Source organism: Apostichopus japonicus, chromosome 16 (assembly GCF_037975245.1).
Source record: "Apostichopus japonicus isolate 1M-3 chromosome 16, ASM3797524v1, whole genome shotgun sequence".
Classification (NCBI taxonomy): domain Eukaryota; kingdom Metazoa; phylum Echinodermata; class Holothuroidea; order Aspidochirotida; family Stichopodidae; genus Apostichopus; species Apostichopus japonicus.
The window spans coordinates 12,084,147-12,103,264 of NC_092576.1; the positions used below are offsets into that span (position 1 = coordinate 12,084,147).

General features: G+C 36.4%; 1 protein-coding gene across 2 annotated transcripts in view; it reads left to right on the forward strand.

Annotated features, from left to right (window-relative positions):
* Positions 1-19,118, forward strand: part of LOC139983148 (dnaJ homolog subfamily C member 25-like) — a 376,890-nt gene that overhangs the window by 1,086 nt on the left and 356,686 nt on the right. Inside the window, exons 3-10 of one of the 2 annotated variants that reach the window (XM_071996529.1) lie at positions 621-680; positions 1,558-1,660; positions 2,687-2,793; positions 3,679-3,819; positions 4,941-5,005; positions 6,820-7,015; positions 7,438-7,503; positions 7,998-8,124. In XM_071996529.1, coding sequence (XP_071852630.1) covers positions 621-680; positions 1,558-1,660; positions 2,687-2,793; positions 3,679-3,819; positions 4,941-5,005; positions 6,820-7,015; positions 7,438-7,503; positions 7,998-8,117 — 858 coding nt within the window. In that variant the 3' untranslated portion in view covers positions 8,118-8,124. Of the gene's footprint in view, positions 1-620; positions 681-1,557; positions 1,661-2,686; positions 2,794-3,678; positions 3,820-4,940; positions 5,006-6,819; positions 7,016-7,437; positions 7,504-7,997; positions 9,296-19,118 lie in introns of those variants that run through there. The other variant, XM_071996528.1, reaches the window with a different exon arrangement.

Genomic DNA, 19,118 nt, shown 5'->3' on the forward strand with positions numbered 1-19,118 from the left:
GCTTGACACTTATTCCACAACTGTTTCCATAGAAACCCCTGCCAAAAGAAACATACACCAAAATTGAAAGGAAATACTACTTTACCTCAACAAACAAACATTCCGAAAGACCTCCAAATCTGTAGATGAACATAACATAATTTTAGTGTTAAAGTTCCTTCACTTAAGGAACCACAACCGCTATCATCCGTCAGTTTGATAGAGATAAATGGTTATTCATGAACAACTCCTCCAACCAAGCAAAATCTTACTCCATGAGATGTCACAGATCTATTTATAATCTTCCTTCCCACACAAGGCTTGTATTGTATTGATATTGCGATCATAATGAAATTCACGTAAAAGTAAAGAGGGACCTCTTTCAGATCAGCAATAAACATGGCGACCTCCAAAAAGATCCAACTCTGTTTATATCTACCTAAATAAGACATATAACGTAAACATCAAACGTTACAAGGCTGCAGATATGACATCAGCAGACCAACATACATAAGTTCTGTATATTACTGTACCTATGATCCAATTGTGAGTTATTCCAATTAATTAATTTATCATGTTTTTCAAAGTTGAAATTTATTCAAAAATCTCATAAATTAATATTCATTTCTATTCTCTTTCAGCCGGAGATTGCCAGAGCGTATCGCTCGTTAGCCAGAAAGTACCATCCTGACAAATATAAGGTAATTTACTGAGGTTATCTAAGGTCATCCAAGATGACCAAACTTTCCATCGGACAACACAAAGTTTCTGTCAGATCTGTGGGAGGACGCACAAGTAGCTTCTGAAAATTTACCGGTGGACAGGCTTGTCAGAAAATATCACAATTTATCACTTTTGCACTTTTTATATATATATATACTGTAAGTGAATAGTGTCTAATCATAGACTAGTTGAAAATAACAATGATGGTAAGCAAAGAAGCCTAATGTGGTGTAAAAAGAAATCAACCAACCACATGTACAGTTTAGGCAACGGGAACATAAACTTGTGGTAAAAAACAAGGCAACGGTACACGCTGACGTTTGACCGGGATGAATACATCGCCGAATGGTAGAGATTTTTAACTTTTAAAAGTCAATAGATACTTTCATGACCGATGAAACCTTGACAGGAGTTGCAAGACTATTAAAAATGGAGGTATGTTGTCTCTGATCACAAATCAGTGAACAAATCTCCTAAATTCTAAAAGTACACCTCATTGCAATTGTTGAGTGTTTGGCTACTATATTTTTACCAGATACATTTATTAATCATAATAATTCACCCCTCTCCCTCCTCTCCCCCTCCACTCCCCTCTTCCCCCTCCTCTCCCCTCTCTCCCTCCTCTCTCCTCTCCCCTCTCCCCCTCCTCTCCTCTCCCCCACTCCAATTCCCTCATTTGCCATGAAAAGATCTATATCAACAACAGAAAAATATTGAGCAGTGGCCTAGAACAAATTCAGTTTTTTTTGTCTCTCTATGATAAGATGTTATTAGTACTTCATCTGTTTACTTTTTTAAACCAAGTTCTATGTAATAATGTTAAAATTTGCTTTCTTGGTTTTGTCTCTCATCTAGGGAGAAGATGCAGGAGAAAAGTTTCAGTCGATCGCAACAGCTTACGAGATACTCCGAGATGAAGAAGAGAGGGAGAATTATAACTACATGTTGGATCACCCTGGTATGATTAATAAATTAATTTTAGCTTGGTTATAATAAAAATAATAATAATAATAATTTATTCTTATACAGCGCTCTACATCAAAGAATGATCTCAAAGCACTTCACAAAATAGCATAAAATATTACAACTTAAAATTATTACAGCTTTAAAAATATTACAGCCTAAAAATATTGCAACATAAAAATTACAAAAATAAACAAATATCCTAACAATAATTATTAAAGCAATAAATTTTCAGAAATTAAAGACGAAAGCAATAAAATATGACAGCATACAATAAAAACGAAAATACCAAAAACTATTACAGCCGAAAATTAGTAACAATAAGACTCAAAATATAAATAGAAAATAAATTTTAATATGCAATTATCAATTGGTCACACTCAAAACTCCAAGATAAGACTCTGTGCATTCTAGACTTCAATAACTTGGTCACTGGGAAGGGGAGGGGTGGGTGAGGTGTGAGGGGAGGGGAGAGGTAATGTGCAGCTACAATGCTCAGGAGTCTTTGGGGTGTTTTGTCCCAATCCCCCCCTCCTCTAGGGTAGCCAGCATCTTATAGACTTTGCAGGGATGATACCCCCTTTCACTATCTCAATAGCTTCGATTGTCACAGTCACTTTTCATTTGAAATTTTTGGAAGAAATTCCACCATTTTGATAGTCTGGATTTTGCTGTTTGCATGATCATCGCTGTTATGCGGATTTGTGTGAACCATGGACAAAATTGTTAAGCTTTCGTTTTGGTGAAAGTATAAATTCTTATAAATATGTCTTCATACATTGAATTTTGAACTCATTGTGAGTATCCTCATTGGTGTGAAATTGCTGGAAGAAGAAATTGCTCGTCTCTCACCCTCATTTCCATTAAAATTTCTCTCAAAATTTCAAAAGCAATTTTCCAAAAACACAATTTCTATTTCCAGCTCCTGAAACAGAGTGACGTTCAGGAAAATAGTTTCAAATACAACTCCGAGCAAAATATAAAGTGTCTATGATAATTTACTTTCCCCTCCCCCTCTCAGAAATGGTCTATTCCCATTACTACCGGTACTACAAGAAGCGTGTGACGCCCAAGGTTGATCCGAAGATCGTCGTAGCAGTCAGCATTACGGTCATCTCATTAATTCAGGTGAGGACGAACAGCTTGATATCCTCGCAATGACACAGGCATTAAGTTGTCCTCAAGTTTGATTACATGTAACTCTCTATTACTACATTGCTATACATGTATCGCCCCACACAAATCCCCCTCCCCCAACCCCCCTCCAAAAAATATGCAATGGTCAGATTGGTGAAGTGACCGTTTATGTAATCATATGCCGATGTAGCAATTACAATTATTGGCCTCCGAAATAAACTTTTCATTTTTTTAACCATTATTTTGGAAACAATTAATCAGGAAATAATATCCTGATTCTGTCAGTTATAATTCAAGCATACAAATAACTGTCTGCTCTGTCATGTACTGGATACAGGTCATATAGTATTTTCTGTCAAGTCATGGCCAACGATTTTCCTGACATATTTGAGCCACAAGATTGTATTGTCTCTAAGGAGCAAAAACTCACACAAATTCACTTTATTATTTTTTTAAGTTAGTGACTGGATTCATGGATCATTAAATTACTGCCTGGATAGATAACAGTTTGACTTACTTTGTATTTGTTAATGAAGGAGAACTTCTTATCATTATTGTTATGATCATTATTTATATCATTATATATATGCTCATGTCAATTGAACAAAGCCAACAAATGTTTCAAGCCAAGACTACAGCAGTATCAACATGCTTCTACTTGGCCTAGTTCTAAGTTCTAGATCGAAGAGTTCAGTTCAGTGTCATAAAGACAGCAAAGAAAGACCAGTTCACCGCTACAGACTTTTCACGTTAAGGTTAAAGCTTAAATATGGATTGTGTCAAGCCAAATAAGGACAACTATCTTGCAATTTTATACAAATTCTATGTTTCTCTTCATTTTTTTCCCCCCTTCTTCTTGTCCCCCTCTGTCTGTAGTACTTCAGTTGGTGGTCACGCTATCATTCGGCGATTGATTACCTTCTAGTCACACCAAAGTATCGTCTGAAAGCGATGGACATCGCAAAGAAGGAAGGACTACTCAATAATAATGCCAAGAAACGGGGAAGGAGAAAAAAGGTAATTAATTAGTGCAGGTTTGGTTTGTAATTTGAAACAATCATGTCACTCGGAGGATCAGGAGAATTTAAACGCAAACATTTTGCAGCACGATTCATAAGGATGAAATCAAGAGGTTGATTTTCGTGACATTTATGGCGACAGTCCGTAAACTATCGGGTGTCGTTTGAATGGAAAAAGGTTAACTAAGATTGTGGGTGGGTCGCAGGATTTTTCCAGATGTCGGAGAATTTAGATTTTTGGAGCTTAGCCGCACGATAGCTCAAGCAGTTTTTGGGGAACACCGACTCTGTAAAGTCCAGCTTAATCACAAGCATTCTGAGCATGGATTCAGAGGGGATGGGGGTCACTGCTCAGGCCCTGTGGAAGATCCTGGGTCTAAACGGTTTGCAGACACATTGTTTGGGGCTTTAAACGGGATGATGTGCTGAAATAATATTGACTGTAATTATTAAATTCATAGGGTTGTTCCCTTTCATCATTTTCAACTTTCTCAAATTCATGAGGCATCTACAACATTGAAATTGACAGTCCTGGAAAGGTCTTGCCTAAAATTATTCAAAGTTATGGAAAATATATGGGTGCGTGATGCAATATGTGTACTCTGAAGTTCTGTGTCTGAAGCCAGTGTAATGTTACACTCTTCAAAAATGTCAGTCGTTTCAGATCTTCACATCTGTTGCGGTGTCATTGACTGAGATTATGACAGGTATCATTAAATTCACCACAAGTTTTGCCTTTTTGCTTGATCCTCTGTTAATTCATGCAACTGTTCAGGATAATAAAGCACCTTTTTTTTACTTTTGTGAGGCCCCTCAAAAATTGTCATTGTCATTTGGAATGGATCTTACTGAATTTACTTCGGACGAAATACAACCAGTGACTTGTAGAGGGGAAATATGACCTTGTGAGATTTGAAAAACCCTGGTAAATTATAAATGGAGATATCGGTTGACAATGATCCTAACATATACCAGTGTATAGTATGTGGTATTAATTTGATAGGATCCTTACCCCCTAAGACTATTTTCTGGCCTTCCGGTATAGTGTATGGCTGTCAACTGAATGTGGGTAATGCTTTTGATGAAGTTATTTTGTATTCTCGCTTTCATTTTTGACAGGAAGAGATAAAAGCAGAAGAGGATAAAATGCTGCGAAAAGTTATTGAAGAAAATGCTGATATAAAGTGAGTAACATGAAAGTTTTACAGAGATGTGACTAGTGGTAGATAATGTGACATTTACTTGGATACATTTTGAAATACTGCCCCCTATTTCAATTTTTATTAAATTTTTAAATTTGATTTGATTTTTTGTCATTCAGCCTCTGAAGAAGATCCTGCTAGGGTCAAAACATCAGGCCCACATTTACACATACTTTATTTTCTATCATTATTTTCCACACTAAAGAGCTTTAAATGTGTTAGTGATTCCTATGCATATTTACAGGTAATCTTTTCTTTGCTATATCACTGAGGATATGTATATCTTTGTCAGTAGCTTTAACTCTCCAAGGTGTCATGTAAGTCATGAGAGAGGGCAGCAGAAGATCCAGCAAAAGAACACATGTTTATTAATAATCAAGGTCATTCCTCCATATAACTTTGTAGGATAAACGTGTTTATCGGTAATTCAACTTGTCATTTTCTTTCTATCTTTTAGTAGTGAGAGGGTCAGCGGGGGGGGGTGCAGGTCCAAGTAGAGGTGTTTCTTAATAAAGAAGAGAGGTGTCATATGTGGGATGATGGGTGTAGAGTGGGTTGCATATTCTGTGGGTGAGATGGTGGTTCTATAGGTCAGTATGGGGTGGGATGGGGCGTTTGTAGATTGGTTTTGAAAATTTATTCAAATTAATTTAAAAAATGTCACATGGGTTAGGATGGTGTCATGTTCAGTAAGTAGATGGCTAGAGTATGTAACAGTCTTACGGACAGCCTGCAGATGATATGTAGGGTCAATTGTTGTCTGCAGTGTGTTACTGGTATCCTGCAGGTGGGACTGTGGGGGGGGGGGGAATTTGATGTTATGAATCGCTGATATCATACTGCAGGTGGGATGGTGGGTTAGTGGTTGCATAACATAAGCTAGTGATACAACCAATAGAATATGTGGGGTATTAGGTGGGTAGAGTGGGCTAGTGACATCCTGTGTATTCTATGATTCCAGTTGTCGCTACTTGTGCGAGGTAGAGTCTCCCAGTTCCTGGCTTTAGATATGAACTAAATCTGCAAGCCCATAAGAATATTTGGATGACTTCTTTGTCATTATCTAGTTTGATTTTCTTTCACCTACATTTTGTACAAAAGAAAAAAACCAAAAAAAACACACACACACAAGACAAATGAAGAGTACATATGGAAGTTCATTACTAAAGGGTATCGGCTAACTTTAATTTAAAGGGTAATTTTTCTGTCCTGGACGATATTAATCTTCAAAACGAGTACGTCGGTGGTGTGAACCCCCATATGATTCTTCACACGTAATGAGAAATATGTATTACATATATATACATCTTGCCTTACATAAATTTTAAATAATAATGATAAATTTTATATAAATAATAGTAATAAATATTAAAAATATATAATATATTTAATATTAATATATTATATGATTCTTCACACGTAATGAGAAATATGTATTACATATATATACATCTTGCCTTACATAAATTTTAAATAATAATGATAAATTTTATAATAAATAATAGTAATAAATATTAAAAATATATAATATATTTAATATTAATATATTATATGATTCTTCACACGTAATGAGAAATATGTATGACATATATATACATCTTGCCTTACATAAATTTTTCAATAATAATGATTAATTTTATCATAAATAATAGTAATAAATTTTAAAAATATATAATATATTTAGTATTAATATATTATATAATATTATATTATATATACATATTATATAATATTTATTTTAATAAATATTAAAATAATAATAATAATAAATAATAGTAATAAATTTTTTCCTGCAGAGGCGGTTACAGTAAACCGAAAGTTACGGATATTCTTTGGTTCCAACTAGTCTTTCTACCTATGACAATCGCAAAATATATCTACTGGTGGTTGAGCTGGATCTGGAGGTTCAACATATGTGGACAGGAGCTTGGATTGGAGGAGAAACATTATCTTATTCGAAGTAACTTTAATATAAGCCAATCGCAATACGAGGTGAGTTTACAAAGCATGTTACCCATTTGTTACCCTTTTATTGAACAAAAAAAAGAAAAGTGTTTTCCCCCAAAAAATTAAAGTTATGTGTCCCACTAGTTACTTTAATATTGAGTCAATCGCAATACAAGGTTATATAAAAATGAAGTTACTTGTTTCTATAAGTTAGAAGTGTTGTATTTGCGGCATATTGTGCCATTTTTCTTAATTAATTTTTTTTTAGCCATTTGTTATTAAATTAGCCCTTTTGTTGAACAAAAAAGAAAAAAAGAAAAGAGAAATAAAAAAATTGTCTTTCCCCCCGAAATCAAAGTTATGTGTCCCACTAACCCACAAGGTTTGTCCCCCACTGCTTCCCGCCCCTCCCAACCCCATTCTTTGCCTTGAATGAACTGTTTCTGACATTTTGTTATCTTTCATAGTCTATAGAGGAACATGAGAAAGATGTATTCCTGAGAAGACAACTTTGGATTAAGGCCAATCATGTGGTAAATATCCTGATTTTAATCTCTCTCTGATTTTAAGACTCTCCTAGCTTGCTATATCCCCCCCCCATCCAAAATCAACGCACTAGTTTGCATAGTCACCACACTAGTTTGCAGTCACCACACTAGTATGCATAGTCCACACACTAGTTTGCATAGTCACCACTTTCCTGTGCCCTCTCTTCTGCGTTCCAAAGTGTTCATCACACGTTTCCTGACAATGGATAGGGCTTTTAAATGTTCTTCAGGTTTTTCTAACCGGTTTGGAATAACTGAAAAAAACACTACTGGAAAAAAAAACTTTAGATAGTTTGTCCAATTTACATACTTTTTTTTGCCAATTGATCTGTGATAAATTTGATAAACTTTCTCAGCAGTACTGAGCAACCAAATGAAAACAAATGTTAATCCCCTTTTTTTTACTAACTTGAATCGAATGCAGATTTCAGAAAAAATGTCAGATATCGGTAATAAACCGGTTGTCTTCTTTACTTCAGGTCTACAAGGCGGAAAAGGAAGAAGAAATGAAAACCAAGATGGCGGAGAGTGCTAAATACAAGAGTTATCGGAGGTACATGAAGAACCACGGAACAGGCAGAATGACATTTGAAGATTAATTTCATCTTGCAGGATTAATTTTTTTTTTTTTTTTTAAACTTTTTTATTTGCACACTTATTATAACCGTTTTGTGGGAAGATACTTAAAATTTTGAAATTTGGAAAAAGTAAGATATATCTGAAAGCCTTTCTTTGATACGGGCAGATTGGGAGAAGGTTTGTGAAACAGATAGAGTAAAGAACAATGTGTGACTTGTTCACTGAAACTAAACGAGTCTAGTCTCCAAGTCTGTTATAAAGCACTGCCAGGGGTAATGTTGTCTAAAGTCAAGCGGGAATTTTACTCCTCATTTAATCAGTGGAGGGATAAATTGAATTAAACAATTTTTTTTTTTTTTAAGGTGGTGGATGTTGGGATATATAGTCACGAAAGAGGGACTGGATGCACGGTGTACCCATGAATGGGGAGGTTGTATAAAGATGACGACTTCTAATACCACAACAGATGAGAGGTTATGTAGAAAACAGGTCAAAACTACTGTACCGTTTGAAATGTCTCCCGAAAGGTAGTGAGGGCAGTAGTGCAGAACTGTAGCATGCGTAGACCCCTGATGTGTGACCTGATGAATTCACTTTGGCTTCGGCTTTGAGTACATCGTTTCTGTATGCTGCCGTGTCGGAGGAATCTAACCGTAACAGAAAAAACCGACTTTGCAATCCACAGTCCCCCTCTAAAGTTTTTACAAGGTTGATAAGACCGACTCTATAGTTTCCCTTTCGGGAATCCAAAACTCAGTCGAAGCTATTTATTACCGTTGCGAGCCATCATTATGACAGGTTGGCTGCACTAGTTGCCATGGAAACGAAGTAATCTCCGGGATACTGTTCGATATTTATAATTTTTGAATCGGATAGATCTTTGGCGTAAGATGAAGGAAAAAAAAAACGGTAATTGATATGCAAGACATAAACAGAGCATGAGATAGTAGTCGTTAGTAAATCATGGTTAACGAGCGAAATGTTTACCTGTCACGTGACACCCTACTGAGGTTAATGACAGTTTTCTGTTGTTACTATGTTCTTGCTATTGTAGTACAGTATTTCCATGACAACAGTGGAAAGTCTCAGATGAATTGAGATATGTTTTGTAATGATCTTAAATGGTATTGATTATTGGAGTAGGATATTAAGGTGAAGAAGTCCAAGGTTTTTTCCTTTACTGTAATTCTAATTTTTTTTTTAATTAAAAAATAAAGTTGGATATAAAGTGACCATCATTATTTTGTTATCAGAGTTTGGTCAATTTCATGAAAATGCTCTGAAACACAACTTCTTGCAAATAATTCATGTGACATTAATTAGTTAAACCCTAATTTTTGTTTTTAAATAAAGTAATTAGGACTTAAATGTCTGCTGTATAGACCCCAACTATAGCACGCCATATTGGAAAAGTTTCTTGAGATTACGTAAATCGACCTGCCTTGGTCGTAAAATGACCCCTTTTTACCAATTAGTCTGCAACGCCTGCCACATATTTTGTTTCTTGTATGAAGGTCTTTGTGTGAACGCTGTGTATTATTAACTACACTGTATAGTAGACATGAACATATTTCCGCACAGTGTTTACACTAAGAGCCTAATTGTGTTTAGAAGCTATTCAGGTTAATCTTGGAGCCCGACGTGGATTTGCACCCGTCGCAGGTCGATTACGTAATCACAAAACTTTCCTAGCTATAGCGTGCTATAATTGGAGCCAATAAAGCAGATTTTTAAAGAATAGAATGTTCCTTGCACTACTATTGAAAGTGATGACCACAGTGCAAACAAGAATCACAGAAATAAATATATATTACGGTAAAATGGAAGACAAGTTTGACCTAATTTTTTTTTCTCTTGTGTCCATCCAGTAGGACAGATCTGTGTTTTCTTAATATACTGGATTAGTGGAATTAAGTATATTTCTAGCAATTCTTAACTTAATGTTGTTGGTGGAATACTTATTTGAGATGATACACAACAGCAGAATCAAGATTTAAAGGCATTGGAGACTCGCCCCAAACCGCGTGCCGCGCTCTGAAAAAGTTAACTTTCCGTTGCTTGCAAGCGAAGTTTTCTTCATGTCGCTACAAAATGCAGACAGTAATGAAACGTGATACCTTGTTAAAGAGAAACAGAGAAAATTTATTTAAGTCTCAATGTGTTTGTTGATGAATTTTGGAAAACAAACTTCTGAAGCAGATTCAATATTTCTTATTCTAAATGCACTCTGACCAGGCGGGTTTAATGGAGAAAAGCTGTCGCAGTCGAAAGAAAGAAGTTTATTTTCTGTTGCCCTTATGGCGCGAACGATTTACAGTAAAATCACTGCGACCGCCCATATCAGCATGTTTATTACACAAATGTAACCTATATATACTCGCATAGTCCACTTCTTTTGACCGAATCCCACGGAGGAAACGTCTAAAAACACCGGTTTATTCTTGAGGGTGGTTTTGGTTTCACCAACATACTGGATGCCACAAACTCTACAAGAGATCAGATAGATGACATTAGAGGTTGTGCAAGAGATATGTACCCTTATTCCTGTGTGTGATATGGGTGCTGTGGCTGGTTATGGAATTGGATTCAACAATGTGGTGGCTGCAGACGATACATCTCGAACTACGATCACATTTGAAAGTACCATGCTGAATGGGTGAAGGGCTAGAGGTTAGAGGTGGAACATCAGCACGCACAAGGGCGGCGGAACCGGGGGGGGGGCACAGGGGGCACGTGCCCCCCACTTTTCCTCAGGTTAAAAATGTGCCCTTTTTTAGCTCATACCAGCATGCTGGTGTGAGCTATTGTTACAGTGCGGCGTCTATCACTCTATAATTCTATCACTCTATCACTCTATCCGTCAACAATTTGTAAAACCGCTCCCACTCGCACAGTATTTGATGGAATTTCATGAAACTTGGACACAAGGACCATTGGGTATAGGGCCATCAGAGATGGTCCGAAATTTGGGGTCAAAGGTCACCTGTGGGCCGTAATGGGCCATTTTGTGGAAATACGCAAAATGCTTCTTCTTCTACAGATTCCATGGTACAATGTTGAGGGTTTGTCACGATAGTACTATGGAAGTTTTACCTTCAGGGTGTTCATGAATTTAAGATCAAAGATCAACTAGGGGTCTTTTGTGGCCCGGGCCGCGGCCCTATATTTTCAAATTGCTCCTGTTCGTACAGAGTATGGCCAGTTATAATGAAACTTTGTCACAACGTTCCTTGGGATGAGAGTTACGAGGGGTGTTCGGAAAATTGAGGTCAAATGTCATTTAGGGGGTCATCGGGGGTCATTCTTTGTCATATTTTCAAATATCTCAATCTCCTCAAGATTTTGATGGATCATATTCAAAGTTTAACTTATGATTGTTGGATTGTGTATGAATAAGGTGATGCCTAATAATTTTTGGTCAAAAGTTAATTAATTACAATTAATCCCCATTGTTTAAAAAAATCTGAGCCTTCACCTTTTGCCAAAGCTCCTTTAATTTGTCTCCCAGTCTGTGCAGTGTTTGTTTACATTTGTGGTTAAGCTCTGCAGAGGCTGTTAGTGGCATTAAAGCAGGACTGGGAGTTGTTATTAACTGTTGAACTGTAAGCATGAGAGCCCTATAGCCAGCCAATCAGCACTTGCCGATTCTTAGAAGTCTTTGAGCCTGAGGTATGTAGGCAGCCAGCCAAAATTTGGCAAGGAGTGCTTCAGGTCTGCTCAGGTAGAGGGGAGAAAGTTTAATAGGGTAGGTCAGTGGTATTGTTTGAGAGAGTGGGTAAAATAGGATTTAAAGGGGGGGGGGGAAATAGGAATTATAGCCAGTGGTGTGGCCAGGATTCTGCTAATGGATGGGGGGGGGGGGGGGTGGTTATCCCCCATGGGCCCAAAATTGGTGGAATCTGAAAAATGGCCTGAAATTTGGTGGGCCATAAAGTTTTGTGGGCCCTACATTTTTAAGCTCGAAAAGGTATGAGCTTCTGCACCATTGGTGCTCTAGTCTACATAAAAATTTAGGTGTCTCAAGTTAGCAAGAGGCCAGGGAACCAGAGTGAACACTCGGGAAGGGCCGTTTCCGGCCATCTGATGGGTTTGTAAAACCAAAAATTTCTTGTACGCTTCGCGCCAACCGATGGTGGCGCTCCGCTCAGATAGTCGTGAATAAAATTTGCCAATCCTGGCTACCCCCCTAACTTTTAGTGAATTTCTGTGGGTCATACTCAAAGCTATTTCAAATGGAAAAAAATCGTAAACATATTAACAAGAAATAAACTCTAATTCGGAAGATTCCTACATTAGCAACTAGCATGATTTCACCTCATTTTGTCTCAAAAGAAAACTTGTTCCTTGTTTCCCAATTTGCACATTGGATATTGCAGTACTAGTATGCATATTTTCATATTTTCCTTGAAGGGGGGTGGGGGGGGGGGCGTTGATGAAGTGATGTGTATACGCAAATAAGATAATACAATAAGAGCTATAAAGGGTACTAAATATAAGGCTGCATCAGTCCAATCGAATTTCTGCAAAGTGCCCTTCGATGTCGGTGCCCCCCCCCCCAGATTGAAAGTGCTTCCGCCGCTCTTGAGCACCCACAAGAAGGTCTCGTAGGTTGCGTGGACGTCTGCATATGTAGGCAATCATGGGTTCTTCAGGATTCAAGATTTTCAAGATTAACAGTGATCAGAATGATCACCTTTTGTAAACTTTACTAAAAAGTCGCCTCAGCAAATCGAACAGAAATTACAGAACATAGGTTTACAGAAACTCTTTTATATGCCGTGCTGCTTTATACAAGCCAACCGAGCACTTAAAATGTTTTATTGCAGTCTGTTTGTCATATCGTTTTATGTATTAACGTTTCTATGTGTACCTAAGGTGTATGATATATGACATCCTATCATCTTAACATTTCCCCTTTTACATTAGTTATTTTCCTGTTAAAGTATTTTATGACTCCTCTTCATACATTTTATGTGAATGAATAAATAAAATAAAAATATACTAAAAAATAAATCAAAAGAAGGAGCCGCATTATATAGTGGTTAAAAAATCCCGTAGAGGTTCTTTTCAATGATATATACATTACTGAGGTTTCTATAAGATAGACTGATGTTAGGGGATAGTTGTACTAAGTATAGGCCTAACTGGATTTTACAACGACGTTAAATTAACACGAACAACATAATTTGTTAAAAATAAAATTCATAGTTTCAACTTCTTCATTAACTTGTCAGCAATTGGCTCTTCTTGCCCTCTCTACCCTCTCCCCTTACCCTATCCAAGCCCCTCCATGGCACCCAAGAAATAACATACTTAAACACGTATGTTAATAACTGTGTATAAACCATTGAAGTTGTTTATTTTATACGTTGTAGAAAATCGGGGGGCTTCTTTTTTTAAATAAATAAGACCATATTGTACAACCCCTTTCAGCAGCCGGCTTTCCTTACTGAAACCTACACAGTACTGATAATTTTAAAGATAGACTGATGTTAAGGGATAGTTGTATATACCATGGAGGTGTAAGCAAGGGCGTAGGAACCGGGGGGGCTGGGGGGGGGAGCCAGCCCCCAGTGAAAAATATGGGGGCGGAAGTATCGTTCCGCCCCCCCGCTCCGCAAGTCAGAAAACCCCTTTTTCATTTCCAAATGAGAAAAAAATCTCATTTGAAGCACCAAATTGCATCTAAGGCCAGGTGAAAATGCAAAATTCTGTACAAAATGGAGTGGGTGTTGAAGTGTGCTATATTGCACCAAATTGCATCTGAGGCCACCTGGAAATGCAAAAAAATTCCAAAGAGGAGGGGGACACCCCCTCCCCTTAGACCCCTCCCCCAGGCCGGCGATCAGTCTTCAGCCCCCCCACTCAAAAGTACCTTCCTACGCCACTGGGTGTAAACAGTCTGTTTTTACCTCCATGTATATACTAAGTAGGTCTAACTGAATTTTACAACACCATATAAATTCTTTGTCTGGTTTAAACACTTTAAAAAACCGTGGGCGTTCTTGAAACAAAATAAGACCAATATGCCACCCCTTTCAGCGCCCGGCTCGCACAAGTTTTGCCCAAACAGGTTTGAAATTACGGAGTTTTCAGCCAATCAAATTGCTTGTTACGTCAGCACCAATAATGACCATCGCTTGGGAGTTCGAAGACATACACTGAATAATACACGGACACTTAATTAAGTCCAGTTCCGGGGGTTTCCCTTCAAACACCCTAACTTTACTTTTAATGCTTGGATCACATGTTGACCTTACTTATGATACATGCGCTACATTCCATTGGGTTCGTGTTTACGTTATCTAAGATTCGTGAGCCGTTCTATTGAAATCGGAATTTCGTTTCGTGGAATGAGTACGGTAATTTCAACATCACGACGCGAGTTCACAAGTCTTGAATGAATATACGCAAAACAGTAGTCTGCAGTATGATACACTTTCGTCACTGCACTGTGTACACAGTTAAAATATATATGCCTATACAGTACATGTTTGATGCACCATTTACGAAACTTTCAATGTGCGATGTTATTGATTACTTCACACAGAAATCTTCGATCGAACACCGAAAGTAGATCATACATTCATAACAAACTAGTGTGCTAAATATGTTAGAACCAATTCCAAACATACGAAAAGCTTCAGGTGATTTTGAACGGGTATATCTTCGTTGTAACGGAATGGATGCAGACATTTCGGTAACCTCGAATTGAAGGTTTTTATGGTTATGATGTAACTTTTCCGACCAATCATGAGCGACTATTACACTCAGATTTCTTTTTTAGACAGGTTAAGTAAAATTTAACTTGATTTTCATGTCAAACAAGAACACTAAAACATTTATGTCAAATGTACTCAACTGCTGTATTGTAAAGTTTTACATGATCAGCATGTAACGCAACTACAAAATTATTATGAAATATTTTGCCAGCGATTTCTACATAGCACCAGTTCAGCACATGTTTTAGGTTAATTATTAAAAGCAGCTTGATGCACTTTTTTTAATTAAATCGATCACATCAGAAAGGCACATTTAAGAGACAACAAGAAGGGAAGTAAACACAAATAATTCAGAATATTTAATGAATTCAACCTTTTATTTCAACACTTATGAGTGTATCTTATGCACCTACAATCATGCATGAATAGTGAACTACAACCACTATACTTGTTATAACCACATTGATATCATACTTTCAAACGGTTGAAATCTTTCAGCAATGTAAATCTCACTTTTACCTATAATAAAAAAAAACTACCATGACAAAAACATAAACAAAAGGTAATAACAAAAACATGAACAAGAGGTACATGCTTAAGAAAATTTAAATGATTTACTTTTTTAGTTTCTGAGATGAATGTACGAAAAGCATTTGGTCGACTAAGGAATTTTCACCTTACTCCCTCAACATGTAAAGATATTTGAAAGCTCCTTAAAAATTAACATAATCAACTGTCTGATTGCAAAATTTGACAAAGATACAACTCTACCTGCAGCATTAGCTAAACTTTGTTGCATAGATACGTAAAATGACCTGTTCATACTGTTACTGTTATTTTATATAGTTTCAATTACAAAATATCAACCCATGAACATTCCAAAAAAATAAAATCAATGTCATGTGGGCTTTGCAACTTAATCATGCTGGTAGTACTGTTCCAAGAAGTTACACTTACCATTAGCTCTTTGACAGGATTATAATGTAATACTACCAAGCATAATGGATCAATACTTATACATCCTCAAGTAAGAAGAAGGATCTTGAATATTTGATGGTAGCCAGTTAACACTGAAATTATTTTCATTCACTCTTCACATAAATACCCCACCTCTTCAACGTTTATAGTAAACATCATTTTAAAGCTAAGTTAAATCATAATCAACTGTCGGCCATGAAGACTATGACAAAGATACAACTTTTCCTGTAGTTACCATAAGTAGTATTTTCATAATCTGCTGCAGAATAATAGTTTAATTTCAATTAAGAGTCAACAATCAAGCAATACCAAATAAAGAATGGAGAATGAAATGAACCGATATAATCTTCTTGAAAGAAAATGGACAAAAAATAAACTTCGTGACCTGAAACATATTTGTATTAAACTGACCATTAGCATTCTTGGGACACTGAATGCTATGACAGTATATCAATTTCATGTTACTGTTTGTGTAATAAATGTTACATTCATCATCATGTTAAACACATACTCATCACATTGATTGGATTTATAAATGTACTGCTGAGGTATTAAATACAATGCATCTAAATACTCTTACAATAACAACAATCCCTCAAGTTATCCGATATGACGGGTCAGAAAATGTAATGACAAAGAAACAACTCTTCCTGAAGTCAATTTAAAACAACCAACAACCTTAGATACAGAGTGATTTGTTCATTATTAGTTTAATTTTAATTTGCATCCAAATCAATCAAAATAACAGAAACTTGCAGATATACATCAAAGTGATCTTTGAGATGTGAACACATGTGGTATGCTGATTATGACGACTGCTACACTGCAGTTACCTTGTGTTTGTTGTTGGCACGGTAAGCACAAACATCTTGATACTGGTTGCACTTCACACTAGCAGTCCAGGCAACTCATAAACAACTTTTTGGAAAAATTCCCAGGCACCAAGACATGCCTTTTGGTATTCCAGATTAAACACATATAATGATTTGAAGCACACATCAATGGTCTTCATAAATGTCCTCTGAGGTAGGGCATGTCTCTCGATGATCACAAATAACTGCTGAGGATTTTGTTTGCTTTCTTCAAGAAGTAACAAATATGGCTGAGGCTTTTGTGAAATATTTTGCAAATAGAACTGCAAGTTGGTGCTTTCCTAAGTAGCTAAAAATAAAAAAAATAAATACATTCCCATCATAATAAGGCTGTGTAAACACCTACATGGTTTCTTGTCATTTATTTGCATATACCACTCAGAAAAACGTGACATCTGCATCCGAAAATAATAAACGTTTAGTGATTTAAGTGGTAAGAAAAATTAATTATCAAGCAAGGACCTTCAACAGAGATACTCTCAAGGTTTTCTATTTTTTAAATATCTGTCATAATAAGCAAAAAAAAACAACAAAAAACAACCTGTGGTACATTAAGACCTGTCCACTGATTACTATACATGATATCTGTACCAAAAACAACAGGGACCATCCTTGGGTTAATGGTTATGATAAGACCTAGTATCAAATCAAACATAAATAGATTTTGTTTTAGATTTTGTGTTTACATGCTAATCTAATTTCAGCAAAATTCTCATTTTGGCCTCAACAATCATCAATATTTAATTAGCAAACCCAAAAAGGGCAGTGAAAACATAGTGATGATGGACCAGCCCTCCATGACCAAATATTAAGTAAATGTCATGTATAGCTACTTGGAAATTGCCTTATTAGTTTTTTCACATTAACCCCCCCCCCTCCCCCCAATTCCTATACAAGATATCAAGTTCACTGAAAACAACAGGGAACACCATTCTGCCATGTATCAACTCTTAATCTAGTATTCTTGAGACATCATGTATACAAGCAGACATCTCACGCACATGACATCACCATTGCATAGATTCTCTGAGCCTTTGGCAAAAACCAAAGAAAGCCCAAGTGTTGGAGGGATGGAATGTTCTTCAACCATATAATTTCATCCGAGGATTAAAAACATTCATCTTAAATATCTTTGAGAAATTTACTTTCTACCAAGATTTGTGTAGTTGATAAATATTCTTCATTCCATTAAGAAAAAATATATCTGCATCAATTTTTGCATAGTATCCCAAACACAAACTGACATAATTACAAATGTGGTGGGCACAAGGCCATGCAAACTTGCACAATGAAAGTGTACGAAAGCTGCACATGATTCCGTTACGGATATATAGTTTACCCCTTTGCGTCTCCCAGGAAACAAATGTGGTAAGAAATGGATTGCAGCATTGTTTTTCCCATCTGAAAAAACAAGTTTAAAATAAAGCATCGCCCTGTTTCTACTTATGGTTATTGTTGAATATATGTACATAAGTTTACTTGCTACATACAGACAGTAGTGTTATACCAACTAAATTAATTATTTAAGCAATAAAAAAAATAGACATCTCGTGTGCCGTCTGCATACAGCTACAGCTTAATTTAAAGGTAGGCCTAAAGTACAGGTAGGCATGGCTGCACTCACATTTACATATATCTGGCTTGCTTAGATTTTCAAAGTGATAAATATTCAGAATTTTTAACTCCTTGTAAACTCATGAGATGATGTTGCAATCAACACATTTTTTTTCCACCCAGCATGATCAGCCACAACGGGCCTAGCCTTAGCATAGCCTGGCCCCCCTTATCATAGCACATCCTATATACACAAACTAATATGAGTTGGGGTGGGGGTCTCTTCTAATGTAATTTAGAATATTAGAATAATTTAGAATAGTTTGTACAGGAACCTATATATCGATGGACAGGTGAGAAGTTCAGAATTTTATGCCACGTGACTTTAACGCAATTTGAGCTCATTCTGTATGCAAATATGCAAATTAGGTCCCAAACAGTCATCTCTTCCGTCTATGAGCAATTTACTAGAAGTCAAGGAATTGAGTTGTTATCTTGTTTTATGTTATTGTGTGATTGTCTTTAAAATTTCCTTTCTTCTGATACCAATTGTGGTGAAATTGGTTGAAAAATTGCAGAGATATGAGTTTTTTTTCTTTTAAGCGAGTGTAGTCTGTGTCTGTATAGTATGTATATATTCCCAGGACTATTTGCCGGATTTTGTCAAATATTTCAGGAATGTAATTGGGGAAATTTCGATCATAATTTCTGGCACACTAAAAAGACCTATGCTTTTCAAGGTATCTTTATTATGTACTTAGCTTCTTCTGAAAGATTAGTGAGGCTGCTGGGATGATCTAAATTTCAGTTGATATTTAGAAAAATGTATAGAAATATCAATATAAGCGCCAATATCAACAGAAGTTGTTCACAGGTGCTATATATTACATGACAT